General features: G+C 42.0%; 1 protein-coding gene across 2 annotated transcripts; it reads left to right on the top strand.

Moving 5' to 3' along the window:
- The first annotated feature begins 717 nt into the window (after nucleotides 1-717).
- Nucleotides 718-21,251, top strand: rlbp1a (retinaldehyde binding protein 1a). 2 transcript variants are annotated; one of them, XM_064986374.1, is made up of 7 exons: nucleotides 718-972; nucleotides 5,637-5,765; nucleotides 7,874-8,078; nucleotides 12,240-12,418; nucleotides 14,785-14,943; nucleotides 16,133-16,243; nucleotides 20,191-21,251. In XM_064986374.1, the coding sequence occupies exons 1-7, from the start codon at nucleotides 883-885 to the stop codon at nucleotides 20,335-20,337; spliced, it is 1,020 nt and encodes a 339-aa protein (XP_064842446.1). In that variant the 5' UTR covers nucleotides 718-882; the 3' UTR covers nucleotides 20,338-21,251. The 2 variants fall into 2 exon arrangements, with proteins under 2 accessions (XP_064842446.1, XP_064842455.1); XM_064986383.1 differs by lacking the exon at nucleotides 718-972 and adding an exon at nucleotides 2,668-2,704.
- The last annotated feature ends 747 nt before the right edge of the window (nucleotides 21,252-21,998 follow it).

Raw genomic sequence — 21,998 nt, 5'->3', positions numbered from 1 at the left:
TCTCTCCAGCTCTGTGAATGTATCCCTCTCAATGATGGAGGAGCAGTGCAGTTGTGGGACTTGAGTGTGTTCAGTGCTGGGGGGGGGGTTACTATCCTCATCTGCAGGATACTTTGAAGAGGTGTGATCAGACACAGTCAGGATGGGGGAGTCATCACAGAGACCTTTTCCTGCTGGGCTCTCTCTTTGATCCTGTAAAAGCCCTGCTGGAACTGCATGAGGATGCCCTACACCATTATTGTCCCAGACTTGTACACTTTGACAGAGGTTGTTTCAATGTCCTCAATGTCTAGTATTCTAAGTTACCACCCTGGGCCAATACCCTCTCTCTTGACATAGGGGTAGTGTGCCCTTATAGCACTGTGGCATGCCAGGGGATGGTCCGTGTGGAACATTAAGTTCCTTACGTTCTCCTTGCAGCAGTCAGCAAATAGTGTCTCTGGATTGTCCTTGGGGAACTTCCTTTATTTACTTTTTTTAATTTACTTTTTTTTTTTTTTTTGCTTCAGAAGTAGCTTCAGACTGAAAATTACTCACTCAATTTTATGTTGGATGGTATCTCTAGGTTCTGCATGTTTCTTCTGCAGGTTTTGGTTTGTTAAAGTTTTTTCTTGATAGTTGTTGGCAGTAATAGTCTATTCTGGTAATTGTTTCCAAAACTAAGGTTTTAGGTATGGAAGTTTGATTTGGATTGAAGGTTAGTATCCTGTATAAGTCCTTGTGAAAAAAAATTCTAGTTGATCGACATTTATCCAACTCTAATTCTATTTTCTTTTGCAGAAGAACTCAGGAGTCTCTCGCTCTCTCTCGCTCTCTCACTCTCATTATGTCACAGTAATGTAGTGTGACAGGTTAATCCAATCACTCCTCTCTCACTCCGGCATGCCTTATCCTCTACCACCCGGTCTCTCTCGCTCATTTTCTTACTCACTCCATCCCTGCCTGTGCAACAACCGGACTCCCATCCCCAAGGTAAGGCTTGTACTGTCTCTGTTCAGGAGAAAAGAGACAATACACTTTATTTAGTGTGCTGCTGGTACCTGCATAGGTTATACAGTACAGTCAGAAAAATAGGGTTCTTCAGCTGCCCCCACGGGATAATCCTTTTGGGTTCCATATAGAACCCTCTGTGGAAAGTGTTCTACATACAACCCGAAGGGTTCTACCTGGAACAGAAAAGATGTATCCTATGGGGTCAACCGAAGTACCCTTTAAAGTTCAGGATAAAACCTTTTTTTCTAGGAGTGTACAAATCGCCTGCTAAAACACATTCATAGAGGTTGCTTTGGTTTACTTCCTGGCTGTGTCTGTAAAGAACTTTAAATGGTCTCTTTTTATTTGTTCACTCTTAGAAAAACCAAACAGGGTTATTTGGCTGTCCCCATTGGAGAACCCTTTGAATGAACCCTTTTAGTCGTAGGTAGAACCCGTTTGGGTTCCATGTGCAGCCCTTTCCACAGAGAGTTCTACATGGAACCGAAAGAGTTCTACCTGCAAACAAAAAGGGTTCTACTTGGAACCAAAAAAGGGTTATCCTAAGGGGACAGCCACAGAACCCTTTTGGAACCCTTTTTTCTAAGAGTGTTCTGATGAAACATGTGTTGTGTTGACACAATCTAAATACAATCTGATACAATCTAAAAAGTTGTGAAGAGCTTGTTTCACTGTTTCAAAAGACAGGCATTTAGGTCTGATTCTGTTTGTAGTGATGCTAAAAGCTGCCATCAAGGCAAAGGGTGGCTACTTTGAAGAATCTCAAACATAAAATATATTTGGATGTAACTTTTTTGGTTACTACATGATGCCATATGTGTTATTTCCTAGTTTTGATGTCTTCACTATTATTCTACAATGTAGAAAGTTGTAAAAATAAAGAAAAACCATTGAATGGGTAGGTGTGTCCAAACTTGTCTGGATACTGCATGTTAAAATAAAAAAAGTGTGCACAATATTTGAGTTTTAAGAAAAGTTAAATGCAAATCTAGCTGTAATGCACACAGTGATGTGCTCTCTTCTTAAAATTCCACATGTAGTTTTATATCTGGATTAAACAAAAAATGTACTGAAAGAGAAACATTGGTTGATCCGAATAACTATCAGGGGTTGGCTATATGACAAAGTGCTGTGTTATGTCTTTGTTACGTGGATGTTAGAGGAAGTTGCTTTACTTTACTAAATCATTTCCGGCTGGTGCTTCAGTGATGCATCATTTTCTGTTGTTTTTTTCAGAGATCTTTGACCACCACGTTTGTAATGCAATGTGAAAAATATGTAAAAAATACATGGTAATATGTCAATAATACAGTTTGTATTACATGTATTTTGTATGTATAAATACATGGCAGATTACAGAACTGATTGGAAAACATTTTCTGATTCAGAGTGGGGTTCCCAGTGCCCCCTCATTGTAGCCCTGTAGTTAAGAGAAGATGCATGAAATTGGATTATCTTACCCCAGGATCTTTCTTTCATCACTTAACTTTACTGTTGTTTTCATGCGAAAGGGGCTGAATGTATCAAGCTTCTCAGAGTAGGAGTGCTGATCTACGATTGTTGTATTGAACAACAAAAAAATGATTAGATGGGTTTTCTGAGAGCACAGTAATTTAAGTGTTCTGGAGAGTAAGCCAATGTATTCTCTGTTCCAACTCTTTTCTCTTCAGTGTCAGTGAAGCTGCTGCAAGACCCTGTGACAATGGCTGCTGTAAGTTGATTTAGTAACTATTCAAAAGGTTACAAGCCTGGATGTCAGTCTGTTTATACTTTAGCCAACTAGTGAACTATTCTAAAGGCTTTTATAGCTAGAGTCGCAGTCTACTTCGGCTTAACCAGTGCAACGGTGTTGTATCGAGGTGTATGGGTTGCCAACAAGAGTTGTTTCTCACTGGACAGCAGTTGCTTCCCCCCTGGCACCTGTGCCAAATGTCTAGAGTGGTAGCTAAAGTGGCCAATTTTGAGAAATAACTTATACTTATATAACTTAATATTGGTAGTAAACATCTGGATGTTACCATGATATAGTCTTGGGCTCCCGAGTGGCGCAGTGGTCTAAGGCAATGCATCTCAGTGCTACAGACCCTAGTTTGATTTCAGGCTGTATCACAATCGCCTGTGATTTGGGGGTCCCATAGGGCGGTGCCCAATTGGCCCAGTGTCATTAGAGTTTGGCCGGGGTAGGCAGTCACTGACTTGCCTAGTTAAATAAAGGTAATTGGGGAGAGTTTGCGCTGCAAGCCGGCTACACAACACGGGACGCAGTGTCCTTCACCTGGAGCCAATATCAGGCCAGGATAACAGATAAAGCACGTTTATAGTATTGATTTTCACTGAAAATGTACAACTATGTCTACATTTTTGTAAAAAAAACAACAAATGTATCTGATAAAAATGGAATGATTCGGAACACTTTCCCAAGTCCCAACTTCGGCAGGCAAGTTTCAAATTCTCGCTGAAGTTTCAAGCCACAACCATAAACTAGCTAGCTGGGAAGGGCTCATCAGGACGATTGACTGAACTGAATCCGTTCCTCTACGCTCGACTCTCAGCTGCGCGTCATACGCCATCAATTTGGTCACCATACTTGTTTGTATATTCTCCCCCTTTCGGGGTACAAATTAATGTCACTGTACGTCGTTCGTTAACTCTGTTGTTGTTGTAAAATATGCAGGATCTGGCATGGGCTCCTCCTAATCTAAGAGGTGGCTTTAACAGCCCTCTGTCATACCCTGATCTGTTTATCCTGTCTTTGTTCTTGTCTCCACCCCCACAAGGTGTCTCCCATCTCCCCTCATTATCCTCTGTGTATTTATACCTGTGTTCTCTGTTTGTCTGTTGCCAGTGCGTTTTGTTTGTCAAGCCTACCAGAGGTGTTCCCCTTGCTCCTGTTTGTTTCTAGTTCCTGTTTTCTGGGTTTAGACCATTCTGCCTGCCCTGACCCTGAGCCTGCCTGTCGTCCTGTACCTTGTCTCACCACACTTAATTGACCTCTGCCTGCCCTGACCCTGAGAGTGCATGCCGTTCTGTTCAACTTCTCCCTCAACCAGGATCCAAGAACATCAGGCCGGAGGCGTTGTCACGCCGCTATAGCCCTGCAGCTACACCCTCAGACCCCGAGAACATCCTTCCCATCTCGTGTCTGGCTTTAGCACTCGGGGAATAGGGAAGCAGGTCCGTGAGGTGCAGCGTTCCCAGTCGAACCCGGGGGGGGGGGGCAGATAACCGGATGTTTGTGCCTGATGCTGTCTGCTCCTCGGGTCCTGGAGTGGGCCCACTCCTCTAGGCTTGCCTGCCACCCGGGCTCCCATCGGACCCTGGCCTTTGTGTGACAACACTTTTGGTGGCCTACCATGGTCCCGGACGTCCCTGCGTTTGTCACAGCCTGTCCGGTCTGTGCGCAGAACAAGACTCCTCGGCTAGCTCTGGCTGGTCTTCTTCAACCACTGCCAGTCCCTTACCATCCCTAGTCTCACACATCCCTGGACTTTGTCACAGGTCTTCCTCCACCATCTTGACAATAGTGGACTGGTTTTCCAAAGCCACCCACTTCATTCCTCTCCCCAAACCATCTGCCAAAGAGACGGCCCAGCTCATGGTGCAGAACATCTGCCGGACATGGTCTCTGACCGGGGTCCTCAGTTCTCGTCCCGGTTCTGGAAGGCCATCTGCACACTCATTGGGTCATCCCTTCCTTGCTCTACCACGGGTCTCTTGCCCTTTGAGCATTCCCTCTTCCAGGAGGAAGAGGTTGGCATAACTTCGGTCCAGATGTCTGTCCGCTGCTGTCGTCGTACCTGGAAGAGATCCCGGTAGAGAGCCCGGTAGACTCTAGGTATCGACGACAAGCGGACCGCCACCGGACCCCGGCTCCCCAGTATCGTCTCGGGCAGAAGGTATGGCTGTCCACCCGGGATTTGCCCCTTCAGGTGGAGTAAAGCAAATTGTTATTGGCTCTTTGCCCATCTCCAAGGTCATTAGCCCCTCTGCTGTTCATCTTCTGTTTCCCCGTACCCTCCGTATACATCCCACTTTTCATGTGTCAAAAGTCAAACCCATGTCTTACTACCGCCCTTTGTCTCCTGACCTCTCTCTGCCCTTGACCTGTCGTTTTGCCTGCCCCCTGTTACTTCAACACTGTCTGTATCTGGGTCTTCCCTAAAACATGATACCTTCCCTGTAATCATGTGAGGCAGATTAAACACTCCATTCACTCACTGGTCTGAATAATTTGTGGTCTGTCCCTGGGATGTAGTGCAGGGGGATTTGTGTGTATGTGTTTGTGTCTTCGCTTGAATGTTTGTTTGTATCTGCTGATGTGAATTTCTCAAATGTTTTTGTCTGCACCAGCAGTTGGTCCGTAGACATTGAGATTCACCCTGTATTGACATGAATTGAAAAAGAACTGAGCCCAAACACTCTCTTAGAGGGTGAGGTTTCTCATTCCAATTGAAGCATTTTTTAAGTATTCAAATATGGCCACCAAAAGACAACAGCAAAGATTCAATAATGTTACTTTCACCGATTTTTAAATCATGTTGGATCAATGATTACACAAGGAAGGGAGGTAAAAGGACGGAGGAAAGGATTGGAATTCAAACAGGTATCTGTCTGTGAAACCCTGATTGTGTCCATCTGTCTAGACCGGAACGTTCCGTATGGTGTCGGAGGAGGAGCAGGCCATGAGGTCCAAGCTGGAGCATCTGACTGTGAAGGACCACGGGCCTGTGTTTGGACCCTGTCCCAAACTGCCTGTACACACAATACAGAAGGTACTAACTATAACACCTTAAATCCTTGTTGTTTATGACATTTTAAATCCTTATAAAATATGTATTATAAAAAATTATGTATTGCCAGTTTTTATTAGGTGCACCCATCTAATACCGGGTTGGACACCCCTTTGCCTCCAGAACAGTCTGAATTCTTTGGGGCATGGAGACGTTGCTCAATTGGTATCAAGGGATCTAACGTGTGCCAGGAAAACATTCCCCACACCATTACACCACCGGCACCACTCTGTACTATTGGAACTAGGCAGGATGGGGCCATAAACTCATGCTGCAGACGCCAAATCCTGACTCTGCCATGACGCTACAGAAACCAGGATTTGTCGGACCAGGCAACGTGTTTCCACTCCTCAATTGTCCAGTGTTGGTGATCTCATGCCCACTAAAGCCGTTTCTTCTTGTTTTTAGCTGAAAGGAGTAGAAGCCGGTGTGGTTGCATGTTGCAATAGCCCATCTGTGACAAGGACTGATGAGTTGTGTGTTCCGAGATGTCATTGTACACACCACTGTTATACTACACCCTTATTTGCCTGTTTGTGGCCAGCCTCTTAGCTTGCAAGATTCTTGCCATTCTCCTTCGACTTCTCTCATCAATGAGCTGTTTTCACCTACAGGACTGCCACTGACTGGATATTTTTTGTTTGTCGTACCAGTCTCATTAAACCCTTGACACTGTCATGCGTGAAAAGCCCAGGAGGCTGGCCATTTCTGAGCTACTGGAACCAGCGTGCCTGGCACCGACAAATATACCACTCTCAAAGTCGCTGCCTGCTTTATATAGCAAGCCACGGCCACATGACTCAGTCTGTAGGAGTGAACCATTTTCACGAATGGCGTGGTGTACCTAATAAACTGGCCACTGAGTGTATGTAATCAATGTTAGCACTATCATTACCAGTGATTGTGGTTGGTGACAGGTTATGTCTTGCTAAGGCAGCAATATAGAATTGTTGAATGCCGAAACAATTACAGCTAAAAGTCTTATCTCTCTGTCAGTAAGGACACTGTCATCTTTTTTCTTGCCAATTGAGGATGCTTTCACACTTTCAGTCCATTTCAGACATTTTTTGTGAACTCAGTGCAGTTCTCTTAATTTTTTGTGCAGTGTGAATTCTGCAAAGTAACATAGATCTCTCAAAAAGAGCCCACGAAGCGAATAAAAGAGGTGGTCTGAGTTGGTTTGAACGAAATTCGGCAGTCTGGTTCCCTTTTTTCGGGCAATGTGAACACAAAGCTCTCCCCGGGTTCGCTTGGCATTATTCCCGCACCACACACTAGGCTAAGGCGACACTGTTTCTCCTTCCATAACCCATCACGTTGGTGCCACAAAAGAGAGAAGATGATGAGCATGTTCACAAAAAAAGTGCTGTTTTTAAGTATTGGTTAGTGATTGTCAAGAATGCACAGAAATTACTGACACAATTTTCAGATTATTTGTTTGCAATATGTGATCTATAGGCTAAGAGCTTCATAAGCTGTTTATTCAATTGTGGGCTTTCAGTAGTGTGAGAAAATCACAACATAGGGTATACAATCAATCTTAGCTCTTAAAGGAGCAGTAGCCTACATTGGGTGTACAATTTTCAATTACATTATTATTAAATCTGCAGTTATTCTTCTGCTGTTTATTCTGTTACCAATAATATTTACATATTAATATTACCTTGTGATTATAATTATTATGTTTAATGTTTTAACTAAATGCAATCTATTAGCTTCCAAAATGAAAGTAGGTATATATAGCTGTCCGATAACACGGAATCGCTTGTCCTGCACTTCGTAAAAACCCAGAGAGCATTAAGTGAATGTTGGAAAAAGATCTTGGTTCCTTTCTTAACATGGCAACATGAATGTAAAGAGGACTCAGACCACAAACTGGGTGAAGTGAGCTTTCAAGGGGTCCTCATTCAATGGAGAGGGCAGTGTGAAAACAAAGAGAACTGAGTTCTTTAGCTTTTTTTACCCCAGAGTTCACTTTAAAGAGGACTGAGATCGGTTCTTTTAAAGAGGATGATATGTGAAAACACCCTGAGTTACAGCAAGAGTCACGTCTATTCCTTCCAAATGAGATTCACTCGTGTCTCTTCCAGGCGAAGGATGAACTCAATGAGACGGAGGAAAGGCGAGTGTCATCTCTGAAGGAGCTTAGGGCCATGATGAAAGAAAAGGCGGGAGATGGGGATGACCTGGCTAAGACGGTGCAGGAGCGCTTCGGGGACAAACCCGACTCCCTGCTGCTGCGCTTCATCAGAGCCCGCAAGTTTGACGTTGCCAGAGCCCATGAGCTCCTGAAGGGTGAGTGGGAGAGGCTATAGTAAGAGGAGCATTGCAAAAATATCAGTAACTTTCTCAAGTTTTCCATTAATACTGGACGATATTCTGCTGATTTCTTCCTGATTCTGGAATCTTCCAATCAGGATTTCTGGAAAAACTGCGTAAGAGGTAGAGAGGTTGCGTACTCTGTGTACACTCACAGGGTTCCAAAAGGGTTATTCGGCTGTCCCCATAGGAAAACCTTTTTTGGTTCCACGTAGAACCCTTTTGGGTTCCATGTAGAACCCTCTGTGGAAAGAGTCCTACCTGGAACAAAAATGGTTTTTCAAAGGGTTCTCCTATGGGAACTGCCGAAGAACCCTTTTAGGTTCTGGATAGCTCCTATATTTCTAAGGGATACATGTTTTCTGCATGATGCTCCTTTTCTCATTGGCCGGAAAGATCAGACTAGTTAAATCCATCCATCAGGAGTGAATTGGCCAATTGGGCTGGTCCATTTTCAGCCCAGTGGGACTGTCTGACTTGATCATTATTTGGCAAATAATGGAGGCCTCAAGCACAAAAATTGTCTGATGTGGGGGCTTCAAAGGAAAAAATGCCATCCATCCACCCACCCACATCTATCTGTGAATCTCTCCCTCCCACCATCCATCCACTCACTTACCAACCCCTCCATCCATTTATTCAAGGTGTGGTAAATTATCAGTCAATGAATCAAAGAATTGTAGAGAAGAATATTGGGAAGACATCATATGAAGTGTTGTCATCATCTTCATCCATCCTGTCTGAATGCCCCTGTTCAGATGAACATCTCTCTGTCCCACACCGCATACTGTACCTCTGCTCTCCCATGTTTTCTCTGCCATAAACGTTGTGCAAAAGATTGAGTAATTTAGGGCCAAATATATATTTTTTGCACTGTTTTGAATCTCTGAATCCTGTTCATCACCAGGACAGAGAGAAGGCTGTTAATTAATTGTAGACTTAGTTGTTTTCAAAGTCTCCCGGACAAAGGAGCTTTTTTATACACAAATAGGGCAGAAAGTCTGTTAAGCCGATACGCATCCAGTGTTTTGCTGGGAACAGAGACAGGCTGTGCTTTCATCCCTCTTCCTCTCTTTCAACCACACACACAGACTTGCACACACACACACACACCTGGCTATAAACATGCTACGGAGAGACATGCAAATAAACATGTCTCTTACAGTGGACTGACTGGGTTAAAGGAAGTGAAATAGTTGTAACTTTTGTTGCATTATACTATGATTATGTAACACACACATTCTTTCCTTGTGGGTTCAATGTGAAAGAGGAATGCACTTGTTTCTGGGGTTAATTGGTTGTCCAGTATAAAGGGATTGGCGAGGCACACACACACCGTGAGGTTAATTGGTTCTGCAGTATGAAGGGGTAGGGCAGGAGAGAAGTGGAGAAACACTGGTGTTATTGTCTTTGCTCACCATGTGAAAGCACAGCGACAAATGTTTACAACTGTTTGCAAACTGTCCTAAATACTAGTGGTGGAGGGTACTTTGCTTTTAGTTGAGTCAAATGCATCAGCAAGGGTCGAACTCTGTATACAGAGCCCACAGCGCACTCGCCCTCCATGCACTTTACACATTTAGATGTAAAGGTGCCTGAAAGAACCTTTTGGGTTGCCACACTGGCGGAACCTTTCTATTTCAAAAAGGTTCCTTGAAGAAGCCCTCTGAAAAAGGTCTTTGAGGAACCCCTGTGTAAAGGTTCAAACCGGAACATTTTTGTGATGGGAGGGGTTACATTTTGAACCTTTTTAATAGTATATTATAGAGGTGGCAGCCGAGGCTTACCGTCAAATCAAAGGGCACTCCTTCGATATAAAGTTTGATATTTTTTGTTTTATATTTATTCTTTTTTTATGAAAATGAAAACGTGTCCGTTTGTAACATTTCACAAGGTTGGAGTAATAACATGTTCAGTTACTTAAGACGTTGGCTTAGGTTGTGCCATTCCATTTTTGAGAAAATGAACAACTAAGAAATAATGTTAGACTTTTTTCTCTGATTTCTCAAACCCCAAACCCCGCCCTGGTCTGTTTCGCATGCGTTCCAATAAGTCGAGTGATGTTGTGCCTCTGGGTTTAGAAACTCTGTGATAATACAGTTCATGCGAAAATATTTGGATCTGGTAAGAGGCCGACATTTGTAAAAAAAAAAAAAAAAAAAAAACTATTTGTATAGAAATGCAAATATTGTGATTTTAGAGCCACAAAGTACCAATAGCTTATGATTAAAGGGACTGCATGGGCTCTCACCATCATGTCACATGCAAAATGATCAGCTTTCTTATTAGCCTATTTCGATCGCAATTTTTACATGGCAGAGAGTAACAATTCCAGACAGAATAAACTTCAGTTTGTTGACTCCAAGATCCTATGATAACAGCCTATATGGTTTGTGCGGTTTTCCGAGGCATTATAGTTTGACAGGTGCTGTTTGCAATTAAAGCAAGAAAACAAGAACTGATTTGATAAATTGATTCTTATTAAAACCAAGTACTCCGCACATATTTTGCATGAATGGACTACATCAAACTTTTTGGAAATTTCAAGTTTACTTTCTCATCCATGAATGCATCTCAAGTGCAAGTGCGCTGTTCAGCAACTCACGTTAGCAGGATGGGCTGCCTTTTCATTAGGAGGGAGGTCAATTTAAATATTACGTGGACACCTATACATTTGACAGCCAAGCACAAGATATCTGTGTAGCCTTTTATCATCTAGACATGATGTTGAAATATCTTCATGCCTAGAATAAAAACCTCCAGGCTTCCATCATAAGACTCAATTAAATGAAAGAAAAATGAATGCCTTTTTGAAACATCCTTGCTTTCTTTGTTAAATCTTACAAGAAGCTGCTTTAAAAATCATGCAGATAATAGCAGATGACCAACATCAATTTAGGGATATTGACTAATTGTCCTGCTGATAGCCAATCAGGTGTCAAGTGTTCAGATTGATTATAATGAATCTTTCCTCGATGGAGTCTGGGGAGATTCGGTGTGCTGCTGACAAGTTCGAGGGGATGGGCCAAAACAAAACACAGAGTCTTGCTAAAGGCAATTCCTATTCAACATATGCTGTTTGAGTCTACTTTTCAAATAAATATTGTAGGCCTAGTTGTATTATTGACAATTAGATTCTAGAGCAAATTGAAAGAAAATGAATTATTTAAAGTTAAACACTTTTCTTTCGGTTTCTTAGTTTGTTCTAGGCTGTTGAATATGTGCAAGTTTTTATTTATTAATAAATATATTAGTAGGTTTACAGATGCGGAAAGAGCGCATGCAGCTCAGATTATGTTTTTTGACAAAGAAATACACTGAGTAAAGCAAACATAAGGAACACATACCTAGTGTTGAGTAGCACCCCCTTTTGCCCTCAGAACAGCCTCAAGTTGTCTGGATGTCCTTTGGATGATGGACCACTCTTGACACACAGGAAACTGATGAGCATGAAAAACCCAGCAGCAATGCAGTTGCAGTTGACACAAACCAGTGCACCTGGCCCCTACTACCGTTAAAAAGTACTTAAATCTTTTGTCTTGCCCATTCACCCTCTGAATGGCACACATTTCACAATACTTGTCTTAATTGTCTCAAGGCTTAAAAATCCTTGTGGATTTAACAAGTGACATCAATAAGGGATGATAGCATTCACCTGGTCAGTCTATGACATGGAAAAAGCAGGTGCTCTTAATGTTTTGTATACACAGTGTAGTATATAATCTTTTCAGACAGGTTTAAACAGCCAAGTAGGGGTGTCAGCCTTATGAACTGTACTGAATGAAGGGACTTCATTCAACTGAATTTGCGGGTGTTAGGAGTAGTTAAATCATTGACCCCATTTTGCTGGGGTTTTCAGTCAGGTTAATGTATTCACTAAGGTTAATGTATGAACTCTTTAGGATTGACCTCATTGGTCGTAGCCTGAGGCCAGTCTGTTTGTTTACAATGTAAGTCAACTTTGTGTTGCCTAAATTCCTCTGTCACTTCAGACTGGCTTCAAACTGACACCAATGGAGTAGGCAAGAGCCCAAACAGATCTGGGAACCGGCTACATTGGTGTTGTTCGGGCAATGTTAATATGTGCTCTTCAAGAGGAACCTCATTGATTTCATATCTGTGGCTGTTTCTGCACAGGTTATGTGCGCTTTAGGAGGGACTACCCTGAGCTGTTTGAGAACCTAACCCCCGAGGCGGTCCGCAGCACCATTGAGGCAGGCTACCCTGTGGTCCTGCCCAGCAGGGACAAGTACGGCCGTGTAGTGCTCCTCTTCAACATCGAGAACTGGGACCTGGAGGAGGTCACCTTCGATGAGGTAGAGTATACAATCTACTGCTGCAAAATTTCAGAAGCTTTCATTTTTTTGTTTTTATTTTAGAAATCCCAATTGGAGGGAATCCTCCAACTAGGATTTTGAAAATCCTGCGAACTTTAGGAAAGTTTGCTGAATTTTTGTAATCTTCATCCAAACCCAATGAGCAGTTTGGTTCTGTATGTTCTGTGTAGCCAATTTTGTCCTCAAGTCCCCAGCACCATCGAGGTGGGCTATCCAGGGACTATACAAACAGGCTGTCACTCTACCACCAATGAGGCCAATCCTAAAGAGTTTATACTTTGGGCCTGAGAGAGGTGTTAAAGAAGATCTGGACTACCAGGAAAGCTTACCTCTCAAACTGAAAGCCAAAAGCAATGAGCTACTTCATTTACTACACTGTAGTTTCTCTTAGGACAAACATCAAATCAAATTCTATTCGTCGCATACACATTTCTTAGCAGATGTTATTGCAGGTGTAGCGAAATGCTTGTGTTCCTAGCAATTCACAACAATACACACAAATCTAAAAGTAAAAGAATGGAATTAAGAAATATATAAATATTAGGACGTGCAATGTTGGAGTGAGATTGACTAAAATACAGTAGAATAGAATACAGTATAAACATATGAGATGAGTAAAGCAGTATGTAAAAATTATTAAAGTGATTCCATGTATATACGTATTTTTATTTAACTAGGCAAGTCAGTTAAGAACGAATGATTATTTACAATTATGGCCTACCCCGGCCAAATCCGGACGACGCTGGGCCAATTGTGCACCGCCCTATGGGACTCCCAATCACGGCCGGATGTGATACAGCCTGGATTTGAACCAGGGACTACCTCTTGCACTGAGATGCAGTGCCTTAGACTGCTGCGCCACTCGGGAGCCCAATGGATGCATATAGGGAAGGAGCCTATAAGATGTAGGGTTTTGTAACTGAGTGGTAAACCAGCTAGTGATGGCTATTTAACTGTCTGATGTCCTTGCGATAGTAGCTCTCGGTCCCAGCTTTGACACACCTGTACTGACATTGCCTTCTGGATTATAGCAGGGTGAATAGGCCGTGGCTTAGGTTGTTGATGTCCTTGATGATCTTTTTGGCCTTCCTGAGACATTGGGTGCTGTAGGTGTCCTGGAGGGCAGGCAGTGTGCCCCTGGTGATGCGTTTGGCAGACCGCACCACTCTGCTGTTGTGGGCGGTGCAGTTGCCATACCAGGCGGCGATACAGACCGACATGATGCTCACAATTGTGCATCTTTAAAAGTTTGAGGGTTTTAGGGGCCAAGCCAAATTTATTCAGGCTCCTGAGGTTGAACAGGTGCTGTTGCATGGTTGAACCATTTCAGATTGTCAGTGATGTGTACGCTGAGGAACTTGAAACTTTCCACCTTCTCCACTGCGGTCCCGTCAAATGTGGATAGGAGTGTTCTCCCTCTGCTGTTTCCTGAAGTACACGATCAGCTCCTTCGTTCTGTTGATGTTGAAGGAGAGGCCCTCACCTCCTCCCTGTAGGCTGTATCGTCATTGGTGGTAATCAGGCCTGCTACTTTTGTGTCGTCTGTAGACTTGATGATTGAGTTGGAGGCGTGCGTGACCATGCAGTCATGGGTGAACAGGGAGTACAAGAGGGGGCTGAGCACCCACCCTTGTGGGTCCCTGTGTTGAGGATGAGCGAATTGGAGGTGTTGTTTCCTACCTCACCACTTGGGGAGACCCATCACGAAGTTCAGGACCCAGTTGCACAGGGCAGGGTTCAGACCCAGGGCCCCGAGCTTAATGATGAGATTGCAGGGTACTATGGTGTTGAAGGCTGAGCTGTAGTCAATGAACAGCATTCTCACGTAGGTGTTCCTCTTGTCCAGATGGGATAGGGCAGTGAGATGGCGATTGCATCGTCTGTGGATCTATTGGGGCGGTAAGAAAATTTAAATGGGTCTACGGTGTCAGGTAAGGTAGAGGCAATATGATCCTTAACTAGCCTCTGAAGTCCACTCTGAATGCCTCTTCTCCACCGGCGCTGTCTTGGAGTAGCCTCTGGGATAAGTTGAATTGCCCTGGGGGGTACTACCAAATAATCAAATTCGGGAAAGTCTTATTCCTGATCGTAATGCTGTTGAGTTACTGCCGCTCTGATATCCAAAAGTTCTTTCTGCCTGTATGTAATAACACAAAGAACTTTCTGGGCTAATAATGTAAGAAATAAAACACCCAAAAACAAAATACTGCAAAGTTGCTTAGGAGCTTGAAGCAGAGCTGCCATGTCTGTTGGCACCATATTAGAGACTCGTGATACAATCAATCCTTATGAATTTCTCTCTCCTTTCTCCCTTTTCCCCCACTCTCTCTACCCCTCTGTAATAGACCCTGCGAGCATACTGTGTGATCCTGGAGAAGTTGTTGGAGAATGAGGAGACCCAGATCAATGGTTTTGTGCTGATTGAGAACTTTAAGGGTTTCACCATGCAGCACGCCTCTGGCATCAAACCCACTGAGCTCAAGAAGATGGTGGACATGATGCAGGTCAGAGCAGCAACACACACAAATCAACAGACAATATCAGACTTAGAGGCAGCCTCACACAGAAAATAGTTATACCTACAGATTGTTAGTTCTGGATGCAGTTCAGTAAGGCACAACGTAGAAAGACATTTCGCAACAACAAAAAACGAAAATGGGCATTTTTAATGGGACCGTTCAAGTGGTAACACTTTACTTGGCGATAACCATGTCATAATATGTCATAACAGCAGACATAATGTCTCATAACCTTTTATAATATGGTAATAACACTGTCATTACACATATATTTAGACCTTTTCTGACATATGACACCCACATAAGAGTGTATAAATCCACAAAATCTACCACGGTAGTTATTTTATGACTCGTTATGACACTTGCATAACAGTGTCAAAACCCACAAAACCTACCACACAAAGCAAAACTTTACATTACACCATAGCCTATGTGTCAAAAGTATGTTTTTTTGTTGATGACCATATTCAATTATTGTAATTGCGCACACATGGACGTCAGACATGAACCTACCCCAATGCTCTGTTGCTGTCATAAAGTGTATTTTCTACTAGTTATTAAAAATGTGATGAAAAAAACACGACTGTAAAGAACTCATTACAACAACAACAAAGGATTTAGAAACAAACGTTTAAACAAAAGGAAACTTCTTGGTAGGGAAAAAACCTATTTGAATAAATGTGTATAATATATGGGTCATGACAGTGTTATCACCATATGACAGGTTATGACAAGTTACGTTAGCTATTATGACATGTTATGACACTGGGTGTCAAGTAAAGTGTTACCGTTCAAGTAGTGCCTATCTGTTTCAGTACATTAAAACAATTATAATAATGAATGCCTACTGAACAAGGCAAGGCCACTGGTCTGATTAGGGCCATCACTAGCATTCGTCCATTCTAACATTACCATCTAGGAACTACTCAGATCTGATCAGACCAGACAGTCCAAACAAAACAGAAAGACCAATGTGCAGCGTGTGATCAGCCTAGCTGTCCCACTTCCCACTAACAGAAAATGAAGACCACTCAGTATAATCTGTATTATCTGTATTATTTGTATTATGTGCATTAGGATCCTTATTGGAATGTCTCTTTAGATGTGCTAAATGTTCATATTGCCTACGTGAGTCTGACCCAGCCTGTGTTGGTCTCTGTTGTGTGCACTGCAGGACTCGTTCCCGGCCCGTTTCAAGGCAATCCATGTGACCCACCAGCCCTGGTACTTCACCACCACTTACAACGTGGTCAAACCATTCATGAAGAGCAAGCTGCTGGAGAGGGTAAGGAGGAGGAAGAGGTGGGGGAGGTGGAGAGTATAAATAGAGGTGCAAGGGGATGGTGGAAGAGGATGAGATGGAGGAAAAGGAGAATGGCAGCAACCCATGTGCCAGTCTGTTTTTATTTTTATTTTAGCAAACACTCTTATCCAGAACGACTTACAGGAGCAATTAAGGTTATGCTTTGCTAAAGAGCACATCAACATATTTTTCACCTTGTTGGCTCGAGGATTGGAACCAGCAACCTTTCAGTTACTGGCTCAATGCTATTAACCGCTAGGCTACCTGTTTCTCTTTCAGCCTCAACCATTTTCTTGTTTGGCAAGGTTTGTGCACTGTAGCTTAGATACCACAAGATGTCAGCATTAGGGAACATAATCAATGTATTTGGCGTAATAGTTTTTCTGTAGTTCCATACAGAATAATAATAATAATAAAAACAACAATGAAATAATAATAATAAAAAAAATTGTCAGCAACAACAAAAAATAAATACTGCTACAACTATTAATACAACTAATAAAACAAAGTGTATATGTAATACAGCCATACATATTACATGGTGATGTTTCTAATAGTTAAAAATGGTTGTTTTTTTTAATTTGAAAATGGGCTTCCTTAAATTCACTGTGTGATTTAATGCCCTGATTTCTATAGGTAAATTATTCCAGTCAGTTGGGCCTTTGTATCTGAAAGATCTTACTCCAATCTCATGATGTACCTGTGGAATTTCTAATTGCTGCTGTTGTCAAAAGAAGTAGTCTGAGTCATGTATACTTACATGTCCCTGTATATAGTAAGGAAAACCTAAATTGATACATTTAAAAAGAAATTAGTACCAATCAGTGGCGGCCGCTAATTGGATGAATACCAGATGCGTGAGGTGGTTGGAGTTGTCAACAAAGCAGCATGGGAAAAATGAATCCAAGTTTTCTAACTACCGGTAGTTTATTTGAGAATATATATAAATTGAGTTGTGCATTTGAACAACAGCATAAATACAGCTATTTCACTTTTGTATGCAAAAAACTGAATGATCACTGCTGCACATGCTGCCACTGTTTTGAACAGATTAAATTATATTATTTAGAACGAGCTGCCAGCTGATGTCACTAACCCACGAGTTCACCAGGGAGAACGCAACAAGCATGCAAAAGTGAAAACCCATTATCTAAGTGGGGATAGCTAGCTAACATGTCACAAAGGATGATGCTCTAATAAGTTATTAACTTTAATTCTGAAATAACTTCATATTTCCAAGTTAGTCAGATATTAGTATAGGAAGACTTGAAATTGCTTTCAAGCCGCTTATCAAAGGTAGATAACTACTTAGACCAAAAAATATTCACAATGTTTCTCAAAATTACTGTAGCTGGCTATTTTAATTTGATCATTATTTGTGATACACAAGGTTTTACGCCCTTTCACCGACAATAGAACCTGATGAACAACATGGGGGGGAAACAATAAAATTGTCCATGCTTTTTTGTCCGACCAGATCCACGATGAGAAGGTTCTAGCTAGTGTATTCCTCTGTCCTTCAGCTCTTGTTCGATTATAGTTGTATGGTTTATTAGGTGCACATGCTCCCATGACTGTTATGATCATTTATATACAATTAACTTTTTGCTTTCGGGCCATCTGTACCTAATAGAGCAGATCTAGTCTCACGTGTAGAAGTAAGCCACATGGCACAAGCAACTCATTGGGAGATTAGAGCAGACCCAGAAGTTCTGGCTGAATTGATACACATTTGAATGCCGCAGGACGGTCTATTTACTTTGTGCTGTTAAAATTGATGCTATGAAATCCTGCCATGTCATTGAGGCAATGTTTCACACGGCCTCTGCATGCAGCTGCTGCTGGCAGCAACTGAGGGGCAGAGTAACTGAACTGCTTGTTTTTAACAAAATATATATGAAACATGTACACATTTACCGCACTTCTATGAGCATTTAAAACATAACCCATGAAAATGTATATATATATATTTATACTGTGTATACATACATGTATATACATATACACACACACACTACCAGTCAAAAGTTTTAGAACACCTACTCAGTCAAGGGTTTTTCTTTATTTTTACTATTTTCTACAATTTAGAATAATAGTGACGACATCAAAACTATGATACTATGAAATATTTAGATTTGTTTAACACCAAGAAAGTGTTAAACAATCTAAATATATTTTAGATTTGAGTTTCTTCAAAAAGCCACCCTTTGCCTTAATGACAGCTTTGCACACTCTTGGTGTTTTCTAACAGTCTTGAAGGAGTTCCCACATATGCTGAGCACTTGTTGGCTGCTTTTCCTTCACTCTGCGGTCCGACTCATCCCAAAACATCTCAATTTGGTTGAGGTCGGGGGATTGTGAAGGCCAGGTCATCTGATGCAGCATACCATCACTCTCCTTCATGGTCAAATAGCCCTTACACAGCCTGGAGGTGTGTTGGGTCATTGTCATGTTGAAAAACTAATTATAGTCCCATTAAGCCCAAACCAGATGGGATGGCTTATTGCTGCAGAGTGCTGTGGTAGCCATGCTGGTTAAGTGTGCCTTGAATTAAAAAAGAAATCAGACAGTGTCACCAGCAAAGCACCCCTACACCATAACACCTCCTCATCCATGCTTTACGGTAGGAAATACACATGCTGAGATTACCCGTTCACCCACACCGCGTCTCACAAAGACACGGCGGTTGGAACCAGAAATATCCAATTTGGACTCCAGACCAAAGGACACATTTCCACCGCTCTAATGTCCATTGCCCGTGTTCCTTGGCCCAAGCAAGTATATTTTCTCATTGGTGTCCTTTACTAGTGGTTTCTTTGCAGCAATTCGACCATGAAGGCCTGTTTCACACAGTCTCCTCTGAACAGTTGATGTTGACATGTCTGTTACTTGAACTCTGTGAAGCATTTATTTGGGCTGCAATTTCTGAGGTCAGGGCATTGTGATGGCCACTCCAATACCTTGACTTTGTTGTCTTTAAGCCATTTTGCCACAACTTTGGTACTGTATGCTTGGGGTCATTGTCCATTTGGAAGACCCATTTGCAACCAAGCTTTAACTTCCTGACTGATGTCTTGAGATGTTGCTTCAATATATCCACATAATTTAGCGAAGTCCCTCCTGCAGCAAGGCACACCCACAACATGATTCTGCCACCCCCACAACATGATTCTGCGACCCAAGTGCATCCCGGTTGTGGTGGTGTTCTTCGGCTTGCAAGCCTCCCCCTTTTTCCTCCAAACATAACAATGGTCATTATGGCCAAAGAGACCCTTGATGAAAACCTGCTCCAGATTACTCAGGACCTCAGACTGGGGCCAAGGTTCACCTTACAACAGCACAATGACCCTAAGCACACTGCCAAAGCAATGCAGGATTGGCTTCGGGACAAGTCTCTGAATGTTCTTGAGTGGCCCAGCCAGAGCTTGGAATTGAACCCGATCTAACAACTCTGGAGAGCCCTGTAAATAGCTGTGCAGCTACGCTCCCCATCCAACCTAAATTTCAGTCTGTACCAGAGCAAAGGATTTATTGAGGCAATTCTTATTAAATTCACTTAAGATTATACATTTATTTGACCAATACATTGAATTAACAGTGGTGATGATATTGTTTATGGAGTCTACTAAATGTAAACAATCATCAATTACTTTTTCTCTTGTAGTTATTTTAATAAATAAACCTTCAATATCGAAAGGGATAATCTCAGATGAAATCTTCATAGAAAGTAATTAATCGAGGATATAGGTTGCTACTGCCCCACCTCAAGTGTATCTATCAATTCTAGATAATATGTAACCCTGGATTTTTTACTCAATGTCTGAAATGTTGGTATTCAACCATGTCTCTGAAATGTTTAATTATGAACGTATTGTGCACTTACCTTTTCCTCTCCTCTAATTTTTGTCTGTGACTCCTCCTCTTGGCAGGTCTTTGTTCACGGTGATGAGTTGGATGGCTACCTGAATGATTTTGACGCTGACATCCTGCCTGCAGACTTCGATGGGAAAGCCCCCCTCACTGACTGCAAGGCCATCGCTACCAAACTGTTTGGGTCCGAGGACACAGCTCTCTAACACCTTACTGTCACATTATGAAGCAAGGCTGGATCAGTGAGGCAGATCAGAGAGGCAGAATAGGTGGGGTTGAAATTTCTACCATGTTGCCTATAAGGGTATTCAGTTCGATCAGCTCTTCAAGTGGGCATCAAGATGAGTGTGTTGGATTTAGGGGGCTAGTGGTTGATTTGCGACTGGGCAATAGGAACACAAGCGAGAAAGAATAGGAATGTTGAATAGAGGACATGGACAGTAAAAGTACATAATATGAATTGTTTTTTACAGCACAGAAAAGTGTAGCTCCTCCATATACAGAAGTTAACTTTTGAATATGCACAGGGAACAAGACGGTCCCTACTGTATGTAAGAGCACAGAGAATGACATTTGGTGATGAGATGACCCAACAGCTTATTACTGTAGTCTGAGGTGAATTTGGTGTTCTTTGCCTCAAAGGTTACTTTCACGGTGACTTTACTAGAGGAGCCTATTGCCTAGCCTGAGACTGCTAAAAAAACATATTAGATATATATATAATTTAGTAATACAAGAATGATAAAATAATATATTTCAGTTAAGCTAGTTGGCTATTAAGAATATGATAGATGGTCTATGAACAAATCGTATGAAAATATGTACATTCCTTAACATAGTGCCATTGCTTAACTCCCCTGCTCACATTACATTTTGTGTATACCGAAGTGTCTATATACTATGGGAACTCCTATGGTGTGCTTAGCTAGGATTGCAGAGAGAGTATAGTAGACGGTTGATGTCAAAAAGTGATTGATTTTCCTGTGTCAGGGTGTTTGAACATTTAAGGACATCCTGTCCGGATGTTCTCATGTTGTTTAGTGTGTGCTTATGTAACTTGATACTGCAGCTGTCTCTTTGAAGTAAAGCACGTTTGAAATAAAAAGTAATGGGCTGGTGATTGATGTGTTGTGTAGTGACCGTGCTGAACTTAAGGAAATGTGTTTGAACATTTGAAACAGTTGGGTAATTTTTGCAGTGAACTTAAGGAACTGCTGTGTAGTGAGCTTGTGACCCCTTGTAGAATGAAAAGGTAATTTCAGGGTAGGTCTGCTGATTATAAGTAAGTGTTAGACTTCTCCTGTGAACACTACGAGTGACAAGAAACTTCAGAGATAAACCACAAACTATAGAAAACATGTCTCCTAGACTAATTCTAGGTGTAATGTGTCCTTCATGTCTGGGCCACAATGACAAAACCATTGATGCCATTCTTTGTGATGCACCTGATTGTTTTAAAGGTGGGATTGATATGAGTGAAGGCCATATGGGTTACATTTTCCAACCAGATTATTAATTAAACAGTGAAGATTTTTATACACAGCTGCCTCAACACCCCTTTTCAGCCAATAACCGGGAGTTTTTCTCCTGAGATTCACGAGAGAAAGAGCAAGTCTTATCTTAAGCAAATGTCAGATCAAACAGGCCCTGAGTAGAACATCCCTGTCTGGGTACGCATTGGAAGAGGAAGTCTGCGGGTGAGATGATTTGAAGCCATAAGAATCCTTTCAGTAGCGTATAGTCCACACTCCAAAATGACAATTTTAGATTGTTCTGAATTCAACTGCACAAATGCCACCAAATCTGAAAGTTTGTATGTATTTTCAAAAGCTTGCACAAGAGGTCAACTATTTTGTGCCTGTCTTTA

The sequence above is a fragment of the Oncorhynchus masou genome, chromosome 2, assembly GCF_036934945.1.
Source record: "Oncorhynchus masou masou isolate Uvic2021 chromosome 2, UVic_Omas_1.1, whole genome shotgun sequence".
NCBI lineage: Eukaryota > Metazoa > Chordata > Actinopteri > Salmoniformes > Salmonidae > Oncorhynchus > Oncorhynchus masou.
The sequence above is the reverse complement of the archived record's forward strand: the minus strand, read 5'-3'. Positions and strand labels throughout refer to the sequence as shown.